At 45.3% G+C, this 25,216-nt stretch overlaps 2 protein-coding genes across 6 annotated transcripts in view; one reads left to right on the forward strand and one right to left on the reverse strand.

Annotated features, from left to right (window-relative positions):
• LOC135520809 (sodium bicarbonate cotransporter 3-like) overlaps positions 1-25,216 on the reverse strand; it is a 68,851-nt gene that overhangs the window by 12,750 nt on the left and 30,885 nt on the right. For 3 of the 5 annotated variants that reach the window (XM_064946599.1, XM_064946600.1, XM_064946601.1), the window contains exons 3-17: positions 22,476-22,622; positions 22,148-22,286; positions 21,898-22,058; positions 21,590-21,778; positions 16,324-16,433; positions 12,333-12,490; positions 12,070-12,157; positions 11,792-11,938; positions 11,520-11,620; positions 10,495-10,669; positions 10,233-10,366; positions 3,342-3,587; positions 2,141-2,246; positions 1,784-1,945; positions 1,504-1,617 (exon numbers count right to left, since the gene is read on the reverse strand). In XM_064946599.1, the coding sequence (XP_064802671.1) occupies positions 1,504-1,617; positions 1,784-1,945; positions 2,141-2,246; positions 3,342-3,587; positions 10,233-10,366; positions 10,495-10,669; positions 11,520-11,620; positions 11,792-11,938; positions 12,070-12,157; positions 12,333-12,490; positions 16,324-16,433; positions 21,590-21,778; positions 21,898-22,058; positions 22,148-22,286; positions 22,476-22,622 (2,177 nt within the window). Of the gene's footprint in view, positions 1-1,503; positions 1,618-1,783; positions 1,946-2,140; positions 2,247-3,341; positions 3,588-10,232; positions 10,367-10,494; positions 10,670-11,519; positions 11,621-11,791; positions 11,939-12,069; positions 12,158-12,332; positions 12,491-16,323; positions 16,434-21,589; positions 21,779-21,897; positions 22,059-22,147; positions 22,287-22,475; positions 22,623-22,913; positions 23,028-25,216 lie in introns of all 5 variants that reach the window. The other 2 variants (XM_064946602.1, XM_064946603.1) reach the window with 2 other exon arrangements.
• Positions 4,020-5,239, forward strand: LOC135520811 (complement C1q-like protein 4). Its single transcript, XM_064946604.1, has 4 exons — positions 4,020-4,247; positions 4,414-4,464; positions 4,622-4,750; positions 4,823-5,239. Exons 1-4 carry the CDS (start codon positions 4,085-4,087, stop codon positions 5,122-5,124), a joined length of 645 nt encoding a protein of 214 aa, XP_064802676.1. The 5' UTR covers positions 4,020-4,084; the 3' UTR covers positions 5,125-5,239.

Genomic DNA, 25,216 nt, shown 5'->3' on the forward strand with positions numbered 1-25,216 from the left:
TAGGCGACAGATGAAATACATTCTGATGAACTTCAGTGATGACCTTGATGCTCCTTTCCAATAAATATTGAGGGTCTTATTCTGGCATCATGATGGTCAATCCTTGACTGCTGCTTGCAAATAAAAACTAGTTCTTCTACAGAATCTATAAATGTAGACTAGCCTCCCCACACCGCCTTCCCCAACTGTATCAGAGCTGTTAGCTGGAGCGCAGGTGCCAAGACCAGAGTAAGCACATTTGCTATTTTATGCAACAGTTTTTGTAGAGTTGACAATGCGATGGAAATACATTGAACTTTAGATTTTTTATTCAGTACACGAAAAATATCATTTTGTGTGCACTACGTCATCACGCGCTGAAAACACCACTGCTGGGAAAATACGCAGATTGGTTTTATGTGGCTAATTGGATGGAAACCTAGCTACTGTTAAGGAACTTTCAGGACTGATGGAGAACACCGAGATGATTCAAATACAAGTCAAATCGATTCAATTAAAATGGTGTATTAAGCAAATGATCCAACATTTTTTCAGGCAAGGTGGTCATATTATTAACACATTTTAATGCTTTATGCAAAACTTAGTAACAATTTGAAACCATTTATGAAATGATAACTTTTGATCATACTTTATCACACACACTAAACTGTAACACAGAAGGCTACAATGGAGTTAGGTTATACAGTAATGTTATTTTTGGTGTTGAGTTACTTTGGTGATGAGAGGATGAACTGCAGCAAATTATTAGCCTAGTCATAGCTAAATAACAGTGAACTAAGCCTGTTTCTAATCGATTGTAAGGCTGCCACTGAATTCTGGTAGTTTATACTTGAAAGAATAAAAACCATCAATCACAAAATTCCCCGCTGGCACATTACAGCCACTGCAGAGCAGCGCTGCCTCTCACCTGGGTTATTACCTCAGCGAACTGTGTCAGCCACTCCCACACAGCTCGCACCCATCATGGAAGTGGGGGTGGCGAAAGGGGAATTTGGACCAATCCCTGACAACCCAGTAGCTATGAAGCTCTACTTTGTAACTGGCTGTGTTTTTTTTTAGTTTCTCTGAAAACACCTGAATGACAGAAGTGAGGGAAAAACGTTTCACCTGATATTTCAGTGAAAAGACATCTGATGACCATGAAACAACCTCAGGACTTTCCAATGTCACATCGATCGTACTCTGATCGGTTGAGGAATACCTTCCGCCAAGAGCAAATAGGAACACACCGATTTCGCGGGTTTCACAAAAAGGTCTTTGAACATCCTTAGCATGGCACATTCAGTATTGTGAAATGATTTAATATGTATTTTGATGACCACATTATTGACATTAAGTCAAACAGATTTTTACAATTCTCGCATAATGTCCATTGTATGTCGTGTCACTCAACACAATAATAATGTATTCGGATATAATCATTTAGACTTTTTTTAATGTGAAACAATTTAAAGGCCCAAACTAAACTAAATTCAGAGATAACTGTTTGAAACCAATCCATACCTGAAAGCGGTCAGGCACATTCAGTTTGGGGGAGGGAATGCCCACCAGGTAGTCCACCAGGACCATGATCATGATGGTCAGGAAGACCGCGAAGTCACTGATGGTCGACCGTACCTGGAACACAGAAGGACAGAGAGTGAGAAGGAGTGCACAGCTGAAAAGGAAAGAGGTAAAGGTTCAAATATAGAGGATCAAACCAAGGGAGAGAGCAGAGTGGTAGGACCTAAACTCACTAGTACACAACCCTGACAGACACATCACTCCTACTCTAATGCCAAACCTTGGTGGGAAAGTAGAGCTTGGTCTTGAACTGCTTGAGGAAGGAGGAGAGGAAGAAGGTAGTGAAGAAGAGGATGACGGACCAGAAGAGGACGTCAGGGATGTAGGGACCATGTTGACCGCAAGCTGGCCCAATAAACTCCCCACGCAGCCTAGAACACTCCTACAACACAGACCGGGGGAAGGACAGTTGAGGGTTGTCAAAATCAACTTTATGTCCATGCATGAAATCAATGTAATTTTACTATTGAAATGGAAAACCAGTACAAGACAGATTACAACAATAAGAAGGTATCATGGACACCCCATAAGCACACACACGCAAGCAGACACACATAAAAAAACACACACAACTTACATCAACATCCAGTTGGGTCCAAGATATTGATTCCGGTGTGACCCCGCTGTGGTTCCAGACCTGCTGGATCTCAGGCGTGGCGTTAACCGGCGGAGAACATTGACATCTGAGACAGAGACTAAACATTAACCGACACCGTTCACCTACTACAGCTGACCTAACCAAAACGCCTACTACAGCTGACCAAACCAAAACGCCTACGGCAGCTGACCAAACCAAAACGCCTACTACAGCTGACCAAACCAAAACGCCTACTACAGCTGACCAAACCAAAACGCCTACGGCAGCTGACCAAACCAAAACGCCTACGGCAGCTGACCAAACCAAAACGCCTACGGCAGCTGACCAAACCAAAACGCCTACGGCAGCTGACCAAACCAAAACGCCTACGGCAGCTGACCTAACCAAAACGCCAACGGCAGCTGACCTAACCAAAACGCCTACGGCAGCTGACCTAACCAAAACGCCTACGGCAGCTGACCTAACCAAAACGCCTACGGCAGCTGACCTAACCAAAACGCCTACGGCAGCTGACCTAACCAAAACGCCTACGGCAGCTGACCTAACCAAAACGCCTACGACAGCTGACCAAACCAAAACGCCTACGACAGCTGACCAAACCAAAACGCCTACTACAGCTGACCTAACCATCACGCCTACTACAGCTGACCTAACCATCACGCCTACTCCAACTGCCCTAACCATCACGCCTACTCCAACTGCCCTAACCATCACGCCTACTCCAACTGCCCTAACCATCACGCCGACTCCAACTGCCCTAACCATCACGCCGACTCCAACTGCCCTAACCATCACGCCGACTCCAACTGCCCTAACCATCACGCCGACTCCAACTGCCCTAACCATCACGCCGACTCCAACTGCCCTAACCATCACGCCGACTCCAACTGCCCTAACCATCACGCCGACTCCAACTGACCCAACCAAAACACCTACTACAACTGACCTAACCAAAACACCTGAGGTAGTTTGGATGTGCAGAGTACACTTCCTTTAAACTATGTAGAAGGTCGTAGCTCAGCGCTTTAACACGTAGAAGGTCGTAGCTCAGCGCTCTAACACATAGAAGGTCGTAGCTCAGCGCTCTAACACGTAGAAGGTCGTAGCTCAGCGCTCTAACACGTAGAAGGTCGTAGCTCAGCGCTCTAACACGTAGAAGGTCATAGCTCAGCGCTCTTACATGTAGAAGGTGAGGTTGTCCAGCTTGTTGTTCATGTTGATGGGGTAGAGTTCCCCCAGGTGAACCAGCTTCTCCAGGGCCTCGTAGATGAAGATGATGCAGATGAGCGCTGCGAAGGCTTCCTCCGTGAAGCGGGTGATGTAACAGACCAGGGAGCTGGCGTCCGTGGCAACCAGGACGAGGCACAGGAAGGCCGTCCACAGGCCGATGCTGGTCCTCAAGGACAGGTAGGACAGGTCGTAGTCACTGGACATGGGGAGATGGGGACAGAGGGTTAGGGAGACAACACACACACACACAATACTAAATGTATATGGACAACTTAAAGTACTGGCATTGGTCCTATACAAACCCGATGTCACAAAATGAGAAATAATTTCAAACTTACAGAAGTAGGAATCCTAAAACTGAATAAGCAACAACCCTCATCCTGAAAAGCAATACTAGATCAGGTCACCTGTTGAACCCTGACCAGGTACACAAGGTCTGGATTTCCAGACTGGGGGGGGATGGGAGATACACTATTTACCTTATTGAAGAACTAGGTTTAGATAAAGCAATGACTTCGGGAATCCCTGTTTGCTTGCAACATCTCTGTGTGTGTGGGGGTGTGTGTGTGTGGGTGTATGTATGACAGAGAGTGGGTGTCTGTCTCTATAAGAGCTAAGGAGAGTGTGAGCCGTGTTACATTCTTCCTCTTCTCTCTGCGACCTTGTTGATCACACACACAGAGGAGAGCGATAATGGCACCCTGCAGCCTTCCACTGCTGGCCCTGGCCTGCCTGTCTCTGTTGGTCACAGCTCAGCCCACCTGGGGGGACCAGGACATCCCCTCCATGTTCAGACAGATCATGGACACTGTGGCGGAGCTGAAGGCCAAGTCTGACCTAACAGCCAGCGTGCTCGGTAAGATGGACCTGGAAAACATTATGCTGTGACAATTTCGGTTGTGTGTGTGTGTGTGTGTAAGCCTGAATTGCCACTGTGTATGTGCAGTGGAAGAGAGAGTGGGGCTGTGTATAAAGATAGATGCTACTACAGTGAAAGTGCTGTGTATTCTCCATGTTTCTAGCTATGAAAGAGAGATTGGAATCCATGGAGAAAGAACTGCAGGCACTGAAAGGTGAGAAAGCATCATCTGTTGTGTGGAGTGTGGTAACTGATAAGAATGTGGTGAGGTTTTACACACGCAGATGCGTAGACAATTACATGACAACCAATGGTGTGTGATCTGGAATACTGATGTGTGTTGATAAATGAATGAAATGTGCATTCCACAGACATTCCTAAGGTGGCGTTCGCAGCATCACTGGGAGGCAATGGACTCCAAAAGGCAGGAGACTTTAACAAAAAGCTGGTCTACAGAGAGGTCTTGACAAATGTTGGTGGTGCATACAACGTAGAGACAGGTAACACACACACACACACACTTTAACCCTCTCCTCATTCTTCCCCTGTTAAAAACAACCCTGTCCTCTCAGGTGAATTCACGGCTCCGGTTCGTGGAGTCTACTACATCCGGTTCACGGCCAACGCTCCTACAGACGTCACCTTGAGCTCCATGCTGTATAAGAACGGCGGCAAAGTCATTCTGGCCGCTCACGAGAGTCCGTCCGGCGAGGGCAGCGACACAGCGTCTAACGGAGCCACTCTGCTGCTGGAGGAGGGAGACCGTCTGCAAATGATGCTGTGGGCCAACACCCAGGTCTGGGACAACGCCAACCACCACAGCACCTTCAGCGGCTTTCTCCTCTTCCCCATGTCACAGCAGCTGAAGCAATAGGTCTACATCCCTCCTCTTCCCCATGACACAGCAACCAGAGGTGTACATACACAGTAGCATTATTTTCAACTGTTGTTAAATCATTGACTGAATTAAAAATAACATTGAGGTGAAAGTCTGCTTATTCCGTCATTATAAATAAGAATTTGTTGCCTAGTTAAATAAGGTTAAGCTTCTGAAGCTAAGCAGGGTTGGTCCTGGTCAGTCACTGGATGGGAGACCAGATGCTGCTGGAAGTGGTGTTGGAGGGCCAGTAAGAGGCACTCTTTCCTCTGGTCGAAAACATATCCCAATGCCCCAGGGCAGTGATGGGGGACACTGCCCTATGTAGGGTGCCGTCTTTCAGATGGGACGTTAAACGGGTGTTCTGACTCTCTGAGGTCATTAAAGATCCCATGGCACTTATCGTAAGAGTAGGGGTGTTAACCACAGTGTCCTGGCTAGATTCCCAAGCTGTCCCTCATACCATCACGGTCACCTAATCATCCCCAGCTTACAATTGACTCCTTCATCCCCCTCCTCTCCCCTGTAACTATCCCCCAGGTCGTTGCTGTAAATGAGAACGTGTTCTCAGTCAACTTACCTGGTAAAATAACATTAAAAATATATTTAAAAATAAATAAAATATTCTGCATATTAGACTGGTATTTTAGCTTATACCTCTTACCTCCAGTGGGAACATCAGTTATTGTCCAGTAGATGAAAGATAAATTATCTTAAACTCTGGCATGATCTTTTCTCCTTGAGTACTTGGGGCTAATACCATAATACCCCTCAACTTGATTACAGACGATGGTCACTTCTGTTTCAGTTGAGTGTAGGTGTCAGTCTTCTCTTTACCAGCAGATGGTGCTATAGTAACACAAATTCCAGATCTGGTTTACAGTAGCCTGGCCTCCAGCCCTGTCCCTTTACAATGTGAACAGGCTTTCAAGTTGTAGGCCACCTCTGATGTTAGTGCTGGGCTGTATAGGTTCCTATCATATTGCTCATCAAATCCTTCCAGATGAAGGAAGGAAAGGAGACAAGAGAAGGTGACAAGAGAAGGAGGTGTTTGAGGAAGGAAAGGAGATGAGAAAGAAGCAGGGTTCATATTCTGACACATGGAATTCCATGACGTTTAATATTTCCATCAACCAACAATTGGCAGCGTCTATATGTATAAAAACAATCAGTCTGATCCCATAAACAATCTCCTGTCGTCAGCGTAATGTGGTAACACTGGGAGGCTGCTCTCTGATCCCATGTACCATCTCCTGTAGTTAAGCAAGGCACTTAACCCCCCCACAAAGTAAACTCAGCAAAAAAAGAAACATCCCTTTTTCAGGACCCTGTCTTTCAAAGATAATTCGTAAAAATCCAAATAACTTCACAGATCTTCATTGTAAAGGGTTTAAACACTGTTTCGCATGCTTGATCAATGAACCATAAACAATTAACGAACATGCACCTGTGGAACGGTCGTTAAGACACTAACAGCTTACAGACGATAGGCAATTAACCTCTTGAAACTCTAGGGGCGCAATTTCATTTTTGGATGAAAAACGTTCCCGTTTTAAACAAGATATTTTGTCACAAAAAGATGCTCGACTATGCATATAATTGATAGCTTTAGAAAGAAAACACTGAATTTTCCAGAACTGCAAAGATATTGTCTGTGGGTGCCCTAGAACGGGAGCTACAGGCAAAACCAAGATGAAACGGCAACCAGGAAACCAACAGGATTTTTGAGGCTCCGTTTTCCATTGTCTCCTTATATGGCTGTGAATGCGAGAGGAATGAGTCTGCCCTTTCTGTCGTTTCCCCAAGGTGTCTGCAGCATTGTGGCGTATTTGTAGGCATATCATTGGAAGATTGACCATAAGAGACTACATTTTCCAGGTGTCCGCCCGGTGTCCTCCGTCGAAATTGGTGCGTCTTTTTCAGCTGCTGGTATTTTTCCATGTGATTCTGAGGGGAAAGCAGGCTTGCACGAACTGCATATCAATGAAGAGATATGTGAAAAAACACCTTGAGGATTGATTCCAAACAACGTTTGCCATGTTTCGGTCGATATTATGGAGTTAATTCGGAAAAAGTTTGACGTTTTGGTGACTGAATTTTCGGTTCGTTTCGGTAGCCAAATGTGATGTACAAAACGGAGCGAAATGCTAAATGCTACTCAAAATGCTAAGCTAGCTTAGCATACTCTTAGAAATTAGTGATTTGCTATGGTTCAAAAGCACATTTTGAAAATCTGAGATGACAGTGTTGTTAAGAAAAGGCTAAGCTTGAGAGCAGGCGCATTATTTTTATTTTATTTGCGATTTTCAGAAATCGTTAACGTTGCGTTATGCTAATGAGCCTGAGGCTTTATTCACGATCCCGGATCCGGGGTGGGGAGTATCAAGAGGTTTAAGGTCACAGTTATGAAAACTTAGGACACTAGAGAGGCCTTTCTACTGACTCTGAAAATCACCAAAATAAATATAATCTGTGTGAATGTGCCTTAGGCATGCTGCAAGGAGGCATGAGGACTGCAGATGTGGCCAGGGAAATAAATTGCAATGTCCATACTGTGAGACACCTAAGACAGTGCCTTGGTGGAAGAGTGGGGTTACATCTCACAGCAAAAATGGGCAAATCTGGCACAGCTCATGAGGAGGAGATGCACTGCAGTACTTAATGCAGCTGGTGGCCACAGCGCAACAGACCACATGTAACAACATGCAGCTGGTGGCCACAGCGCGAAAGGGGGCAGACCACGTGTAACAAAACCTGCACAGGATCCGTATTTCCGAACATCACACCTGCGGGACAGGTACAGGACGGCAACAACATCTGCCCGAGTTACACCAGGAACGCACAATCCCTCCATCAGTGCTCAGACTGTCCGCAACAGGCTGAGAGAGGCTGGACTGAGGGCTTGTAGGCAGGTCCTCAACAGACCTCACCGGCAACAATGTCGCCTATGGGTACAAACTCAGCGTCGCTGGACCAGACAGGACTGGCAAAAAGTGCTCTTCACATGACGAGTCGCGGTTTTGTCTCACCAGGGGTGATGGTCGAATTTGCGTTTATCGTTGAAGGAATGAGCGTTACACCGAGGATTGTACTCTGGAGCGGGATCGATTTGGAGGTGGAAGGGCCGTGATGGTCTGGGGCGGTGTGTAACAGCATCATCGGACTGAGCTTGTTGTCATTGCAGGCAATCTGAGTTACAGGAAAGACATCCTCCTCCCTCATGTGGTACCCTTCCTGCAGGCTCATCCTGACATGACCCTCCAGCATGACAATGCCACCAGCTATACTGCTCGTTCTGTGCGTGATTTCCTGCAAGACAGGAATGTTAGTGTTCTGCCATGGCCAGCGAAGAGCCCGGATCTCAATCCCATTGAGCATGTCTGGGACCTGTTGGTTCGGCGGGTGAGGGCTAGGGCCATTCCCCCCAGAAAAGTCTTGGAACTTGCAGGTGCCTTGGTGGAAGAGTGGGGTTACATCTCACAGCAAAAACGGGCAAATCTGGCACAGCTTATGAGGAGGAGATGCACTGCAGTACTTAATGAAGCTGGTGGCCACACCAGATACTGACTGTTAATTTTGATTCTGCCCCCCACCCCTTTGTTCATGGAGACATTATTCTATGTCTGTGGAACTTGTTCAGTTTATGTCTCAGTTGTTGAATCTTGTTATGTTCAAAGAAATATTTACACATGTTAAGTTTGCTGAAAATAAACCCAGTTAACAGTTAGAGGACGTTTATTTTTTTGCTGAGTTTAGAAAACTATTAGGAAACTGTATAAAACATGTAGTCAACCCTTAGGACAGGAGAGCCACTGGTAGTGCAGGCTTTTGATCAAGCCCTGCTCAAACACATCCGAGCCAGTTTATCAAGGTCCAATGGAGCATCTCATTTCTAATGGTTTGTTAGAGGGGGACTTGAATAAAAGCCTGCACTCTCATTAGCTATCCTGGAGGATGGTTGACCTCCCTTGATGTAAAACATTGCAACATTACCACCAAAAATGTTATGCCTTTTGAAATCGTTAATTCAATATCAAAAGTTCAAATGGCTATGGTAGGCTACAAATATTTATTCAGCTGTTCAGTCATATTTACCTTAGAAGTGTTTACTTTGCAGGCTGACTAGTATCTATTGAGTAGTAATGTCCCATACATTGGATGCCCAAATCAACAAGAAAAAAAAGGCTATATAGAATATTTTTCCCTAAAATTAATATTCACTATTCACAAATAATTACTTTGATTCACACGATCCAATTCACCATGATTGAACCGAATCCCAACTAATACAATAGCAAAGTGAATAATTTATTTTGCCAAACTGGAATCGTTTAAATGAATCAAGAATTGTTCAAAAAAGTTAAAGCAACTTTGTATGGCCTTATTCACGAGTATCGGTGGAAAGTTTTTGGGGAGATAACATTCATACATGCTAATAATAGCTAAACAGCTAGAGGATAGAAGACATGTTTTGAATTAGCTACCTAGTTAATTTGTTCTATCATATTTTGTAGGCTAGGCCTACCTGCTGCTGTAATGTCCCGACTGTCTCGCTCTTCTTGAGCAACGGCCCACTAGTCTAGCACTACGCAGATGATGCTCGCAAACACCGACACGCTAGTGTCATTCCGATCCTGGCTGATATTTAGATTTTTATTTTATTTATAAAATATTTTAAAACGGTGCCTTAAAAATTAATTAACAGAAATTATTAAATGAATTTCCATGACATTTCGAAAACGTTTTGGGAATTTATCATTTTCCAAAACTTTTCCAACTTTTATTAGGTTCCTGAATGGTGTAGCGGTCCAAGGCACTGCATCTCAGTGGTAGAGGCGTCACTACAGAACCTGGTTCGATTCCATGCTGTATCACAACCGGACGTGATTGGGAGTCCCACAGGCCGGCGCACAATTGGCCCAGCGTCATCCGGGTTAGGGTTTGGCCAGGGGTAGGTCATCATTGTAAATAAGAATTTGTTCTTAACTTACTTACCTAGTTAAATAAAGGTTAAATAAAATTCCAGGACTTTCATGACAATACGAACCCTGAGGAGGTGTTTGAGACAGTTGGGACACTGCTACAGCAGTAGCCTGCACACTCACCTGCAGAACTTGAAGAGGATCTTCTCAAAGACCAGGACTGGTCCGGTGCTGCCCAGGATGGTGAGTGGCTGGCCCGCAAACATGGAGAAGGCCACGCCCGTCAGAGACGCCCCGAACAACGACTCGATCGCACTCTGGGTGTGAGTGAGAGTGAGGGGAGATTAGGCAAAGACGGTGAGCAATTAAACATTTTTATCACAAAGTCATCAATAACTGTAGACAAATACAATATCTCCCATTAGTTTCTGGTGACATCACTCACAATGTTTCCTTTGGTGGCCTCGCCCAGCAGGCCTCCGAAAGTGATGACAGGGGACATGCAGGCGCAGTAGAGGAACAGCACAGAGGCCAGGCACTGCAGGCTCAGAGCATCCCTAATATCGCTCCATAGGAACGGAGCTTTCCTCCTTACATCCATCACCAGGCCCCCAAAGATCCTGACAGAGGAGAGGGAGGGAGGGAGGGAGGGGGAGAGAGAGGGAAGACGTCAGAGAGCAGGGAAGCCAGTGAGGGAGTTTAATAATAGTTTAATTGCTAGAGAGATGTGATATCATCTCTGCACCTTTAGTATTGGGGACAACTCTAAATCAGAGCCAACTCAAAAAACTGGACAGACTAAATGTAGTAGGCAGTTGGAATATAGCCATAATTGTCACACAGACACACCTCCTGTACAGGCCACTTCAGGTCATGTTTCAGAGAGGGGTCAAGAATAGCATGTCTAAAGCCTGCATAGACTCTTTAAAGTAATGTCCCCTTAATGCCATAGTTATTAACTAACTTCTTCACTGAGCAGAATGTCATTACTCAACATTACACAGTAACTGCTGCTCAATAATATACAACTATACCTAGTAGTTCCCATGAAACAACCTACAATTGAAGACAAGTTAGTAAAAGTAAGAAAGAAATCTAGTATATTTTTGGTCTTTTTCATGAACTAGAAATACACTATGGTGTGGTTTCAGTATTATTAGAGAGTGAATGGTGTGTAGACGGTGTGTGTGGGGTACTGGTGTGTAGACGGTGTGTGTGGGGTACTGGTGTGTAGACGGTGTGTGTGGGGTACTGGTGAAGTGCTGCTAGATGAAAGTCTGCAGTAGACCTCTTCAGCTTCTACACCAGACACATGAAAGACTTTCCAGACCTCTAGTGAACAGCTCTCTTCATGTTTGTAATGCTTTTATAATGAGCTGCCAAGGTGACCACTCAGTCTGGCAGCTCCTTTTCATCAAAAGGGACTTAAAGAAAACCCATTGTGTGTGTTTGTGTGTGAGAGAGACCCACCTCCCTGTCCTCTGTAGCTCTGGTCCTGCTTGGTGCTGGTCTTCCTTGAAGGACTCATTATGGGCAGAGCCGTTGGGCAATGAGGGCGTCTTCCTCTTGTCCTGTGTAGAGAGAAAAGCCCCCACAGGCCAGGTTACTGCACAGCCCTCAACATTCTAACCATCTGTACTGTACACACACCGTGTCCACAGCGGTTCTCTTACAATATTACCCATCAGCATGTCTCACACGTTTAATAGCAGCCAACCAACATCTGCGTCCAGATCCCTCACCTGAGATGGGACACTCTTGGGGGGCTCGATTCGTATCGTGGGGTCCCACTCTCCTGGGGGTAGGACGGTCACCTGGTCCAGAAACTCATCTATCCCCGACAGCAGATCGTTCCGGTCTTTGGCCTTGTACGCTACATCATGGAAGACCTGGCACAGGACGACAACAGCAGTCTCTCAAACGACATGTCGCTGCTTCTGACGCCACAGCATGGGACCAATTGGTGATTGGTCAAGGTTGAAATTGGACCAATCCAGAGCTGTGTTGTAGTGCTCCTCACCTCGTCTGTCATCAGCGTGGCGATGGAGCGGCCGATCTCATGGTACTGAGGACCCTTCCCAAACGGACCCAGCAGCAGGAACAGGAACCTGACCAATAGGAGAGCAGGATAGAATCAGAGTCCATCCAAGCACACACCACCACACACCCCCCTCAACACACAATATATTTTGCAAAAATGGTTGTCTATTGCCATAACTCCTTCACAGTCAAAATAACTAAATGCCTGTCATACGATTCAGATAAGTGTGTGTACACACTTACCTGGTGGGTACAGGCACCTCAGTGAGACCAGTGAGCAGCACGGCGGGGGACAGCCTGATGAATGCTATGATTGGTCGCTCCAGGAATTCCACCTCTCCCACCAGCACGTTGGACGCCTCCGCCCCAGGAGGGATCTTCTTCATGAAGTTCATGTCCACCTGGGAGGTTGAAGGTCACAGGGTTAAACAGGAAGTATACATGCTTGGATGTTCCTGAAGTTGAATTGTATTGGCCATGCAGGGTTCATAGACATTTAGACAGATTGAATTTCAGGACTTTAAACTAAATCCCCATGACAACAATTGGTGGTGTTTAAATAGAAGTATATATTTTTTGGCAGAAATGTGGTATCAACACTTGGCGGCTGATCCCATGTAGTCTACCATCTCCTGTCGTTGTACAAGGCACTTAACCCCCCACAAAGTAGAATCCCTGTTAGGCAACTATATAAACACATGTGGTCAACCCTCAGTCTGGAGAGCTGATGGGTGTGCAGGCTTTTGATACAGCCCTGTTCAAACACGTTGCAGTCAGTTTATCAAGGTCCGGTTGAGCAACTCATTTCTAAAATGTTTTGTTGGAGGACTAAAATAAATACATGGAATAAAAGCCTACACTCATCAGCTCTCCTGGAGAAAGGTTGACCTCCCTGGACGTAAAACATATGTTGGGGAAATGTTGCTCTGGCTTTGTCCAATAATTAGCTCATTCAATATATCAACGATCATATAGGGGGAACGCATAGAGGAAACACTGAACACTTAACTAGAGGGAGAGCGAGAACTTGCCAGGCTACAGGATTTGAATTGGCTACCTACTCTGTTCTCTATCATATTTTATAGGCCTCTCCTTGAGCAATGGCCCACTGGTACACATGCAGGTGATGACACAGATGCACTGAAGTTGATTTTTATGTGATTGGTAAAGAATATGTGCCCAAATAAAACACACAAAAAAAGTATTATTTTCAGATTTGACCATTTTCTAAACTTTTCCAGGACATTCCAAGACTTATCCAAGATACCAACCCTCCATTATGTGTTTGCCAAATTTTTACAAAATTCTCAACTGTTATAAACTGTGGAAAATATAAGATGTGTGTTTTGGTAACATGGTCAGTTACTGAGGATGTGTATATAGACGGGTAGTTTGAGGGTTGAACTACCCCCCAAAAAAAAAAAAAAAAAGAACCAGCGCGTGTACACCATTAATCACATGTACCAGGCAAGGAGACGGGGTACCTTATCGCCTACATTATGGACCCTACCCACTACGCCGGGGACGCTACCCGCTACACCGCGGACGCTACCTCTACAACGCGGACCCTACCCGCTACCCCTACACCGCGGACCCTACCCGCTACCCCTACACCGCGGACCCTACCCACTACACTCTACTATGGATGCTTCCGTCAGAAGCGATGACCTCAAACAGGACACCTAATAAGTAATAAATCACATAGAATATTGCTGTGCTGCTGACAGCCGTACTGCTGCACAAAAAAAGATAATGAAAACACCAGATTCTCTGAACCACGGTCGGACCACTACAGACAGATCAACACAGTCACAACACTACAGTCACACACACACGGCACTGGCAGGTAACATGTCATGTACAGTCACGTCACGGAACAACACAGTCTCATGGATCAACACAACAGCACTGATTGGCCAGGGCCAGTGATTGACAGGAGAGAGGACTTACTGCAGGCCTCCTGGCACCCCCGCCCCAGGAACCACAACTACAGTGGCAAGCATTCTGAGAGCAGGACAAATAGGGGCACAACTTAATTCAGATCACACCATAAGCTCAGCTCACTCAGCTGGGGTCCAATCTGGATCCATGATGTCACCTCTTATTATAACATCATCCTCTTAATACACTGTTCTCATACCCATCAGTCCCCCAAGGAGCGGAAACCAGTCACTTTGTTCAGTATCCAGCATGCGTTACTTCAAATGAGATTGAATAATTTCCGAATGCATTGCATATCTGACCCTTTGACTTTTTCCACTTGTCACATTCAACTCATTATTTACCTCAATCTACACACAATACCCCATAATGACCAAGCGAAAACATGTTTTTAGAAATTAATCTTTGAAATGTTTCTACAACTTGATTGGAATCCACCTGTGGTAAATTCAATTGATTGGACATGATTTGGAAAGGCAGACACCTGTCTAGATAGGGTCTCACAGTTGGCAGTGCATCTCAGAGCAAAAGCCAAGCCATGAGGTGGAAGAAATTGTCTATAGAGCGCCGAGACAGGGTTGTGTTGAGACACAGATCTTAGGAAGTCTACCAAATAATTTCTGCAGCATTGAAGGTCCAAGAACACAGTGGCCTCCATCATTCTTAACTGGAAGAAGTTTGGAACCAAGACTCTTCCTAGAGCTGGCAGTCCGGCCAAAACTGAGCAATCAGGGGGAAAAGGGCCTTGGTCAAGGAGGTGACCAAGAACCCAATGGTCACCCTGACAGAGCTCCTCTGTGGAGATGGTTGTCCTTCTGGAAGGTTCTCCCATGTCTGCAGCACACCACCAATCAGTCCTTTATCGTAGAGTGGCCAGACAGAAGCCACTCCTCAGTAAAAGGCATCATAGTCTGCTTGGAGTTTGCCAAAGGACAAAGAGAAACAAGATTCTCTGGTCTGATGAAACCAAGATTGAACTCTTTGGCATGAATGCCAAGTGTCACGTCTGGAAGAAACCTGGCACCATCCCTACGGTGAAGCATGAGTGGCAGCATCATGCTGTGGGGATGTTTTTCAGCAGCAGGGACTGGGTGACTAGTTGGGATCGAAGGAAAGAGATCTTTGATGAAAACCTGCTCCAAAGCGCTCTGGACCTTGTACTGGGGCGACGGTTCACCTTCCAACAGGACAATGACGCACACAGCCAAGACAATGCAGGAGTGGCTTCGGGACAAGTCTCTGAGTGTCCTTGAGTGGCCCACCCAGAGCCCTGATTTGAACCCGATCGAACATCTCTGGAGAGACCTGAAAATAGAGCTTGAGAGGATATGCAGTGTCATACCCAAGAAGACTTGAGGCTATAATCAATGCCAAAAGTGCTTTAACAAAGTATAGAGTAAAGGGTCTGAATACTTAAGTAAAATGTGATTTCAGTTATTATTTTATTTCCAAAAACCTGTTTTTGCTTTGTCATTATGGGGTATTGTGTGTAGATTGAGGGATAAAAATAAATAAATTGTAGAATAAGGTTGTAACGTAACAAAATGTGGAAAAATTCAAGGGATCTGAAATCTTATTGAATGCACTGTATAAACCCTGGATTTCTGATGCTATGTATTGGCCAATCAGAGGCTTTGAAGCCAGCGGCTGCCATATTGAGTTCTCTGTAGAGCCCTGTATGGGCATGAATTTTAAGCCCGAGCCCTACCTATGCTGTGACGTTCAGGTCCTACCCAGGCCCAATTGCTTCAACCAAGTTAAAGCCCCGTCCCTGACCGAAACCAAAAATGACTTCCTCCATTAGTAAATCCATTAGCTGCTCTGTCAGTCTCATCCTGCACGCAGCTCACTCTGCATGTACTCTACTCATGGCGGCTCTGAGAGAGTATCCATAGCAACGGCTCTGCTAGGGCTGCTCTGCTCAATGACGAGACATGACAGAGCAGTTAACTACTTTGTCACTAACAAAACTCAAGGAACATTATTTTCTGTGAAATAATCTCTCCTGTCTTATATTTGATGAGGTTGAAGCACTTCTGACACCATGTTATGATCGTTGTCAGATATGACTATTGCGCAGCAGAGCATGAGCAAATGGCTCAGCTTCAAAATGTTCGTGATCAATTTAGTGGTCCATGAGCCCTGCCTGTTCCCTAGATATTGATAAAAAAGGCCCTACTCGGCCCTGACCCAATGTATAATGTCGGGCCCGGGACGGGTAGCAGAGCTCTACTTGTCTGTCCTCGTGACGGTGGGTCTACACACTGCTCAGCAGTGGGAGGAGAGACGTTACCTTGCTGAAGTCCACAGTGCTGTTCTCTCTGCTTCCTCCGTTGATGCGGCTCTCACTCGGTTTACTGTTCTCCAGGTTCCCAGGAGCTGACTGGGGGGATGCCAGGAGGCCTGCCCAAGGGGAGGAAGGGGTAGAAGAAACCAGTGGTCAATTGAACAGTAAAAAATGAACTGTGTGTATGGTCGATATGAATGGGGAATTGGTACAATTTGTAGACGTACACAATTATATGTGTCTGAGAAGGAGAGCGGGGGGGGGCTATGCATGTGTGACTCAGTGAGACTGAGAGTTTGTTCAGACATGCAGCTGCTCTGTACATGCTGGGTGAGAAACTCCACGTATCACAACAAAGTAATCAGAGATGGTAGAAATAACTAAACAGTGGGGGGGGGGGGGTTCAATTAGGTAGACACCCATAGACATCCTCTGTGTTTACAGGACCGACCCTATGGAGGCTGGAGTTGGACAGAAAGGTTTCAGAGGGAGGTTAGTGGTGGAATGTGCTCCAATGGGGCCCTGCCTGTCAATCCCCTGCTTCTTACTGAACCAGTCAGCCAAGATACACCACATGGTCCAATAAGACAACACATTTAAAGCTGGGAAAAACAGAACACACTCACGTGTTGGTATTTACACACACACACACACACACCATGGCCTCAGCCTCTTGCTGTAAAAACGTATTTTGACCTCTCATCTCACGGTCTATGAACCTTGCCAATTGAAACTCACTGTGTAATACTGTGCAGCATCTGTGTGCATATGGGGGTGAAACCTGAGCACGCCTCACAAACCCTGATATCATTTATTAGCCAGTGGTAACGGGGGTAATAGTGCCTGATTACATTAAGTGGGCCCTATGTTATTGTAAACAGTTACCAAACTTAGTATAAGGGTAACTCAACTCCAAATTCAGCCTTTGCCCAAACTGCTCACATTTTCAGGTGAGAAATTGTGGGCAGCGGGGAAATTGCTCATGAATATTAATTTTTGTGGGTGGGTAAACATAGTAGTATCTGATCCCAACACTAAAGCATTCTCAGAAGTCCACTGGCACGTGCTGATAATAAAATGATGTGCATCTCGGGCAGATATGGCTCTGGACAGTTCGCTCTCAGTGGAAAGGTGATGCGATCCTGACATCTACTGCCAGTGTAAATTAAAATCCCCAATGTAGCGCAAGAAATAATTATTATACATTGAAATGTGGACTAACATTTATTGCGGAATTGTGTTGGAGAATAAAGCGAGTCATCACCTTGATAATGAAGATTAGGGGCTCATTTCAATCCAACACACATTGCAGTATTCATGCTGTAGCTCTTGGTCAAATTAACTCAATAGTCTTGGGTACTGTATAAAAACCTACAACTACTACCAGGGCCACCCCTCTCACAGGCATGTGTTCACTTTTCAGAATTACAAGTGTGTGGGCACATGAATATTGTAAATAAAAATGTTTATCTATCCATCCATCTACAGTTGAAGTCGGATGTTTACATACACCTAAGCCAAATACATTTAAACTCAGTTTCACAACTCCTGACATTTAATCCAAGTAAAAATGTCCTGTCTTAGGTCAGTTAAGATCATCACTTTATTTTAAGAATGTGAAATGTCAGAATAATAGTAGAGAGAAGGATTTATTTCAGCTTTTATTTCTTTCATCACATTCCCAGTATGTCAGAAGTTCACATACACTCAATTAGTATTTGGTAGCATTGCCTTTAAATTGTTCAACTTGGGTCAAACGTTTTAGGTAGCCTTCCACAAGCTTCCCACAATAAATTGGGTGAATTTTGGCCCATTCCTCCTGACAGAGCTGGTGTAACGGAGTCAGGTTTGTAGGCCTCCTTGCTCGCACACGCCTTTTCAGTTCTGCCCACACATCTTCTATAGGATTGAGGTCAGGGCTTTGTGATGGCCACTCCAATACCTTGACTTTGTTGTCCTTAAGCCATTTTGCCACAACTTTGGAAGTTTGTTTGTGGTCATTGTCCATTTTGAAGACCCATTTGCGACCAAGCTTTAACTTCCTGACTGATATCTTGAGATGTTGCTTCAATATATCCACATCATTTTCCTCCCTCATGATGCCATCTATTTTGTGAAGTGGACCAGTCCCTCCTGCAGCAAAGCACCCCCACAACATGATGCTGCCACCCCTGTGCTTCACTGTTGGGATGGTGTTCGTCGGCTTGCAAGCCTCCCCCTTTTCCCTCCAAACATAAATGGTCATTATGGCCTCAGTCTATTTTTGTTTCATCAGACCAGAGGACATTTCTCCAAAAAGTACAATCTTTGTCCCTATGTGCTGTTGCAAACCATAGTCTGGTTTTTCTATGGCTGTTTTGGGGCAGTGGCTTCTTCCTTCTTCCTTGCTGAGCGGCCTCTCAGGCTATGTCGATATAGGACTTGTTTTACTGTGGATATAGATACTTTTGTACCCGTTTCCTCCAGCATCTTCACAAGGTCCTTTGCTGTTGTACTGGGATTGATTTTCACTTTTAGCACCAAAGTATGTTCATCTCTAGGAGACAGAACTTCCCTTCCTTCGCGAGCAGTATGATGGCTGTGTGGTCCCATGGTGTTTATACTTGCATACTATTGTTTGTACAGATGAACGTGGTACCTTCATGCATTTAGAAATTGCCCCCAAGGATGAATCAGACTTGGAGGTCTTCAATTTTTTTTTCCTGAGGTCTTGGCTGATTTCTTTTGATTTTCCCATGATGTCAAGCAAAGAGGCACTGAGTTTGAAGGTAGGCATTGAAATACATCCACAGGTACACCTCCAATTGACTCAAATTATGTCAATTAGCCCACCAGATGCTTCTAAAGCCATGACATAATTTTCTGGAATTTCCCAATCTGTTTAAAGGCACAGTCAATTTAGTGCATGTAAACTTCTGACCCACTGGAATTGTGGTACAGTGAATTATAAGTGAAATAATCTGTGTTTAAACAATTGTTGGAAAAAAATACTTGTGTCATGCAAAAAGTAGACGTCCTAACTGACTTTCCAAAACTATAGTTTGTTAAGAATTGTGTGGACTGGTTGAAAAACTAGTTTTAATGACTCCAACCTAAGTGTATATAAACCTCCAACTTCAACTGTACACATCTCTGCCCCATGTGGGATTAGAACTCAAAACCATTGAACTATGAGCCATTGTCATCCATTTCTTGTAACGATGGATGTAGCTACAAATAAATGTATAATCCTCATAGCCTCCATGTTTTTTTTCTTCATAAAAGATGCATGAAACGGTAAGCAAAAACGTTGAATTTGGTCATGCGCCTCCCTGCCTTTAGAATTTTGTGTAACGCCAGTAGTCTAGTCAAGGAAGCGTCATGTAAAATATATATTGGCACACTCCACTTACCAAGACCATTGCCAAATAAGGCGTGCGGTCACCTGTTTTTATAGTAAGCCACGAGGTGGTACCACCAAGCACATCCAGAAGGGAGTGCATTTCATTCTGAACTGCTCGCTTGAGATGTAGAGGAACCTTCTCAAGGTGTGATGTAACCGCTGGGGGGAATGAGATTAATAGTAAATCAAAATAACAAAATATAGCCCTTTCGCAACCAACTGTGGAAATGAAGACCAGAATTGCGTGTTTCACTAAGTCCAAAACATCTGGTTTATTTTGATGAAATGTACTCTAAGTGCTTCACAAGTCATCACGCACACAGACAGACACATACAATGTTAAGGACCGAGAGGGGTCAGATTATGTAAGGTGAAGGTGTGGAGGGAGGGTTTCATGCTATTTGCAGGATATTTAACCTGCTGGAGGTGGGGGAGGAGCTGCACCAGACGGGCAGGGTCTGCATCCCAGACTCCTCCTTGTGGTCCTTGACTAGAACGGACCGGAGCTTCAGTTCCTCCCCATGTGGAGCATGGACCTCCACACTGGGGATACTCCAGCTCCTACCCTCACCGGTCAATCAGAGGAGGGGTGGGGGACAGGCAGGGAGGAGTGGGTCTGGGTCAGTCAGAGGAGGGGTGGGTCTGGGTCAATCAGAGTAGGGGTGGGGGACAGGCAGGGAGGGGTGGGTCTGGGTCAGTCAGAGGAGGGGTGGGGGACAGACAGGGAGGGGTGGGTCTGGGTCAATCAGAGTAGGGGTGGGGGACAGACAGGGAGGGGTGGGTCTGGGTCAGTCAGAGGAGGGGTGGGGGACAGGCAAGGAGGGGTGGGGGATCTGCATCTGGCTAAGGGAGGGGTGTTCTGGGGGGTACTAAGGGGGGAGGGGGGGTGCTGGCGTTGAGCAGGAAGCGACTAAGGAACTGAGACCCCCTGGACTCCCTTGAGGGAGGGGCGGGAGGTGGATAGACTTCCTATGGAGGGGACAAGGGTAGTTGGGAAAGAAGACAGGATGGAAAAAGGAAAGAGGGAGAGGAAAAATACATCAAGAAGGGTAAGAATACTAAATGTGTGTTGGGAACAATGCTCTTCATGCTGCGAATCCCAGGCCTTGGAAGTGTCTTGTTAGTGGAAGTCAAAGACAAAGAGCAGGGGCATATTCAGTACATCCCAAAACGTCACAGGGAACATTTGCACAATGTACATGGAGCCGCAGTAAACCAGGAGAGATTAAGTCAAGATCAATTAACATCTGTCATAATGCCAACTGCCCACAAACAGCAGCGAACATGTTCAGAACACACACAAAAACACTGTTTAGCAACCTTTTGCAACAATGTTACAAAAACACAAATGCCGCGGTTACGTCACACTTTAATAAGGATATACTATAGGTCACTCAAACAGACCAATCACAAGCAAGGGGAAGCTGACCAATAATCTTCAACTGTAATTTCATTGCTACATGATGGCATGTGCACATATTTACATTGGTTTTAAGTTATTAACTATTAGCCTATTACAAAATTTCAACACAAAATCCTAATCACAAAAACATCTTTCCAGGAGAAAACACAATCCAGCACACAAAACAAACTCTCAGACTTATCACTGCAGTGTTCAAGAACAGTCATGATGGGAAAATCACATGCCAGTAAAAGGCTCATGCACCAATCAGATCTTGCCCATCGTCTTGTCACTCAGTTACCTCAGCCAATTGACACCTATTTGAATGACCCAACCCACTTCATAAAACAACATGTGCATAGTACATACATTCAATCTGTCAAAACACAACAAAAAGGGTGTAGATAAAGCATTATTTTGTAGAAGGGCTGAAATGAAGGGATGAAGAGCAGAAGAGGAAAAAGGAGAGGTGCAGCGAGGGCCCTCACCGTTTCTCTCAAGCAGGTGTGGGTCAGATTGTTTCTTGCCGATGTCAGCGAAGGAGCGCACCAGAGGGATGCGGTTGCTGAGCTTCTTCTCGTTCTGGTGGTGGTGTCTCTTCAACATGGCCTCCCTCACCTTCTGCCTCAACTCCTCCTCCAGCTGAGCTGACGCCACCATGCTGTCTATCACCATGTCTATGGGGGTACAGGGTAGACTGCATGCTTTATTCAACAGTTACATGCTTTATTCAACACATTCAACTTTCAGACTCACACACAGTAAAATGTCTGCAGAGACATACATACACACTCACCTGCGATCTCCTCAATAGTGTTAGCTCTCATGTCCAACATGACAGTGCCGTTGAGGATGCAGCTGCGGAGCTCGAAGAGGCTGTGGAGAGACAGCGTGGCTACGTAGGGCTTACTCCAACGCTCCCCTCCATCCTCCACGTCTTCCTCAAACTTTAACCACCTACACACACACACAGATGAAAGGAGCTGTTGATGTGGTTGGATGAGGAAACATCCACTAGGAGTAGTGAGGAAGGGTGTGCGTCATGCCTGGCTGTCTCCCTCCACTCGTAGACGTGTCCGTCCCGGAAGAACAGCTCGTCCAGCTCAGTGAACAGGTCGTGGGGCATGTGCTCTTCATCATCATCCTCTGTCCCCAGGATGAACTGGACCCGCTGGGACGGGGTGTCTGAAACACAGGGGTACCGGTGGAAGATGGGTAATGTAGTACAACCAAGGGGAATATTAGTGGGAAAAGGACAGTAAAAGGTTTGGTATAGGAAACAGGGCTGGAGAATGGAGATATGGCAATAGAGCGGATCTGAGGACAGTGAATGAAGCAGACGTTGAGGTGGGAGAGTGAACTGGTCTTAGCTACCATAGGAAGGAGACTCTCGTCCATCTTCATGGTCCGAGCGGTCTCTCCTCTTGCGGTGGTGTCTGTGGCCACGGTGGCCACGGTGGTGCCTCCGTTTGGTCTCTCTGCCCAGAGGAACATGGACACCCACATAGACCGCTCTGTGACCTGGGAAAAGGGTAGAGAGAGGCATGGTCAATCACGGTCTACCATGTATAATAGTCTTTATCTGCAGTTGGGCTGGGTATATACACTGTGCATTTAAAAATCTGAATTTTCAATACGGTTCTTGGTAATACATATGGTCTGATTTCAGCATTTTACAATCTTTAGATCCCCTTTCTTTACAGGCCCAAAATGGCATGAGACAAATGCAGTTGTTTTCATACACTGCAGCCACCCTAGAGTTACCATCACAGACTGTGCCCCCCCCTACACACGTGTCTGTTGTTTACGTACGTCAGTGGCCAGACCAGAAGCGTGAAATGAATGGACGAGTTCCGTGCCGTTCTGGCAGCAGCTAAGAATGGATAGAAAGGAAGTCACTGCCCAAGACCCGCTGCTCTCTACTCACTGCTCGTTGTCAGGACATGGGGAAAGGAGAGAAGGCTCAAAAAGGAGAAGGACATGTAGCCTGCTCTTTGTGCTTATAAACACACTTTATATTTTGAGAGCTGGGACCGTTAAACCGTTCTGGATGGCATACGACTGACGTCAGTCTGGACAGAGCAGATAAATGGACCAGGAGGGAGGTGAGGACTACAGCATGGTGAGTCATCACACCCCTGTCACATACATGTAATATGTCATAGCCCACTAAGCTCAATGAGGGGAAAAATATATACAGTGCCTTGCGAAAGTATTCGGCCCCCTTGAACTTTGCAACCTTTTGCCACATTTCAAGCTTCAAACAAAGATATAAAACTATTTTTTTGTGAAGAATCAACAACAAGTGGGACACAATCATGAAGTGGAACGACATTTATTGGATATTTCAAACTTTTTTAACAAATCAAAAACTGAATAATTGGACGTGCAAAATTATTCAGACCCCTTAAGTGAATACTTTGTAGCGCCACCTTTTGCTGCGATTACAGCTGTAAGTCGCTTGGGGTATGTCTCTATCAGTTTTGCACATCGAGAGACTGACATTTTTTCCCATTCCTCCTTGCAAAACAGCTCGAGCTCAGTGAGGTTGGATGGAGAGCATTTGTGAACAGCAGTTTTCAGTTCTTTCCACAGATTCTCGATTGGATTCAGGTCTGGACTTTGACTTGGCCATTCTAACACCTGGATATGTTTATTTTTGAACCATTCCATTGTAGATTTTGCTTTATGTTTTGGATCATTGTCTTGTTGGAAGACAAATCTCCGTCCCAGTCTCAGGTCTTTTGCAGACTCCATCAGGTTTTCTTCCAGAATGGTCCTGTATTTGGCTCCATCCATCTTCCCATCAATTTTAACCATCTTCCCTGTCCCTGCTGAAGAAAAGCAGGCCCAAACCATGATGCTGCCACCACCATGTTTGAAAGTGGGGATGGTGTGGTCAGGGTGATGAGCTGTGTTGCTTTTACGCCAAACATAACTTTTTGCATTGTTGCCAAAAAGTTCAATTTTGGTCTCATCTGACCAGAGCACCTTCTTCCACATGTTTGGTGTGTCTCCCAGGTGGCTTGTGGCAAACTTTAAATGACACTTTTTATGGATATCTTTAAGAAATGGCTTTCTTCTTGCCACTCTTCCATAAAGGCCAGATTTGCGCAATATACGACTGATTGTTGTCCTATGGACAGAGTCTCCCACCTCAGCTGTAGATCTCTGCAGTTCATCCAGAGTGATCATGGGCCTCTTGGCTGCATCTCTGATCTTCTCCTTGTATGAGCTGAAAGTTTAGAGGGACGGCCAGGTCTTGGTAGATTTGCAGTGGTCTGATACTCCTTCCATTTCAATATTATCGCTTGCACAGTGCTCCTTGGGATGTTTAAAGCTTGGGAAATCTTTTTGTATCCAAATAGGGCTTTAAACTTCTTCACAACAGTATCTCGGACCTGCCTGGTGTGTTCCTTGTTCTTCATGATGCTCTCTGCGCTTTTAACGGACCTCTGAGACTATCACAGTGCAGGTGCATTTATACGGAGACTTGATTACACACAGGTGGATTGTATTTATCATCATTAGTCATTTAGGTCAACATTGGATCATTCAGAGATCCTCACTGAACTTCTGGAGAGAGTTTGCTGCACTGAAAGTAAAGGGGCTGAATAATTTTGCACGCCCAATTTTTCAGTTTTGGATTTGTTAAAGTTTGAAATATCCAATAAATGTCGTTCCACTTCATGATTGTGTCCCACTTGTTGTTGATTCTTCACAAAAAAATACAGTTTTATATCTTTATGTTTGAAGCCTGAAATGTGGCAAAAGGTCGCAAAGTTCAAGGGGGCCGAATACTTTCGCAAGGCACTGTATTACAAATTTATTTTTGTATTTTTTTAAAATCACACTAAAAACATAGTATTTGTGAGTGGGGCCTGTGTCTTCCAATGCTTTTCCTATTATGAGCCAGTGGGAGTTTTTAGCAGTAATACATCTCTGAATAATTCAGTTGTGACCTCCCTAAATTAAGTGTCCCATGCTGTGGGTACCACGCTTAAAGGTGAGCTGTGAGCCTAGCATAGGAAGCATAGCATAGAGAGAAACATTACCTAATCCCCCCAGTTCCTCTCTGGTGTCTGGATCAGCTAAAAAAGGTCTGCGATACTGAG

Source organism: Oncorhynchus masou, chromosome 29 (assembly GCF_036934945.1).
Source record: "Oncorhynchus masou masou isolate Uvic2021 chromosome 29, UVic_Omas_1.1, whole genome shotgun sequence".
Lineage (NCBI taxonomy): Eukaryota > Metazoa > Chordata > Actinopteri > Salmoniformes > Salmonidae > Oncorhynchus > Oncorhynchus masou.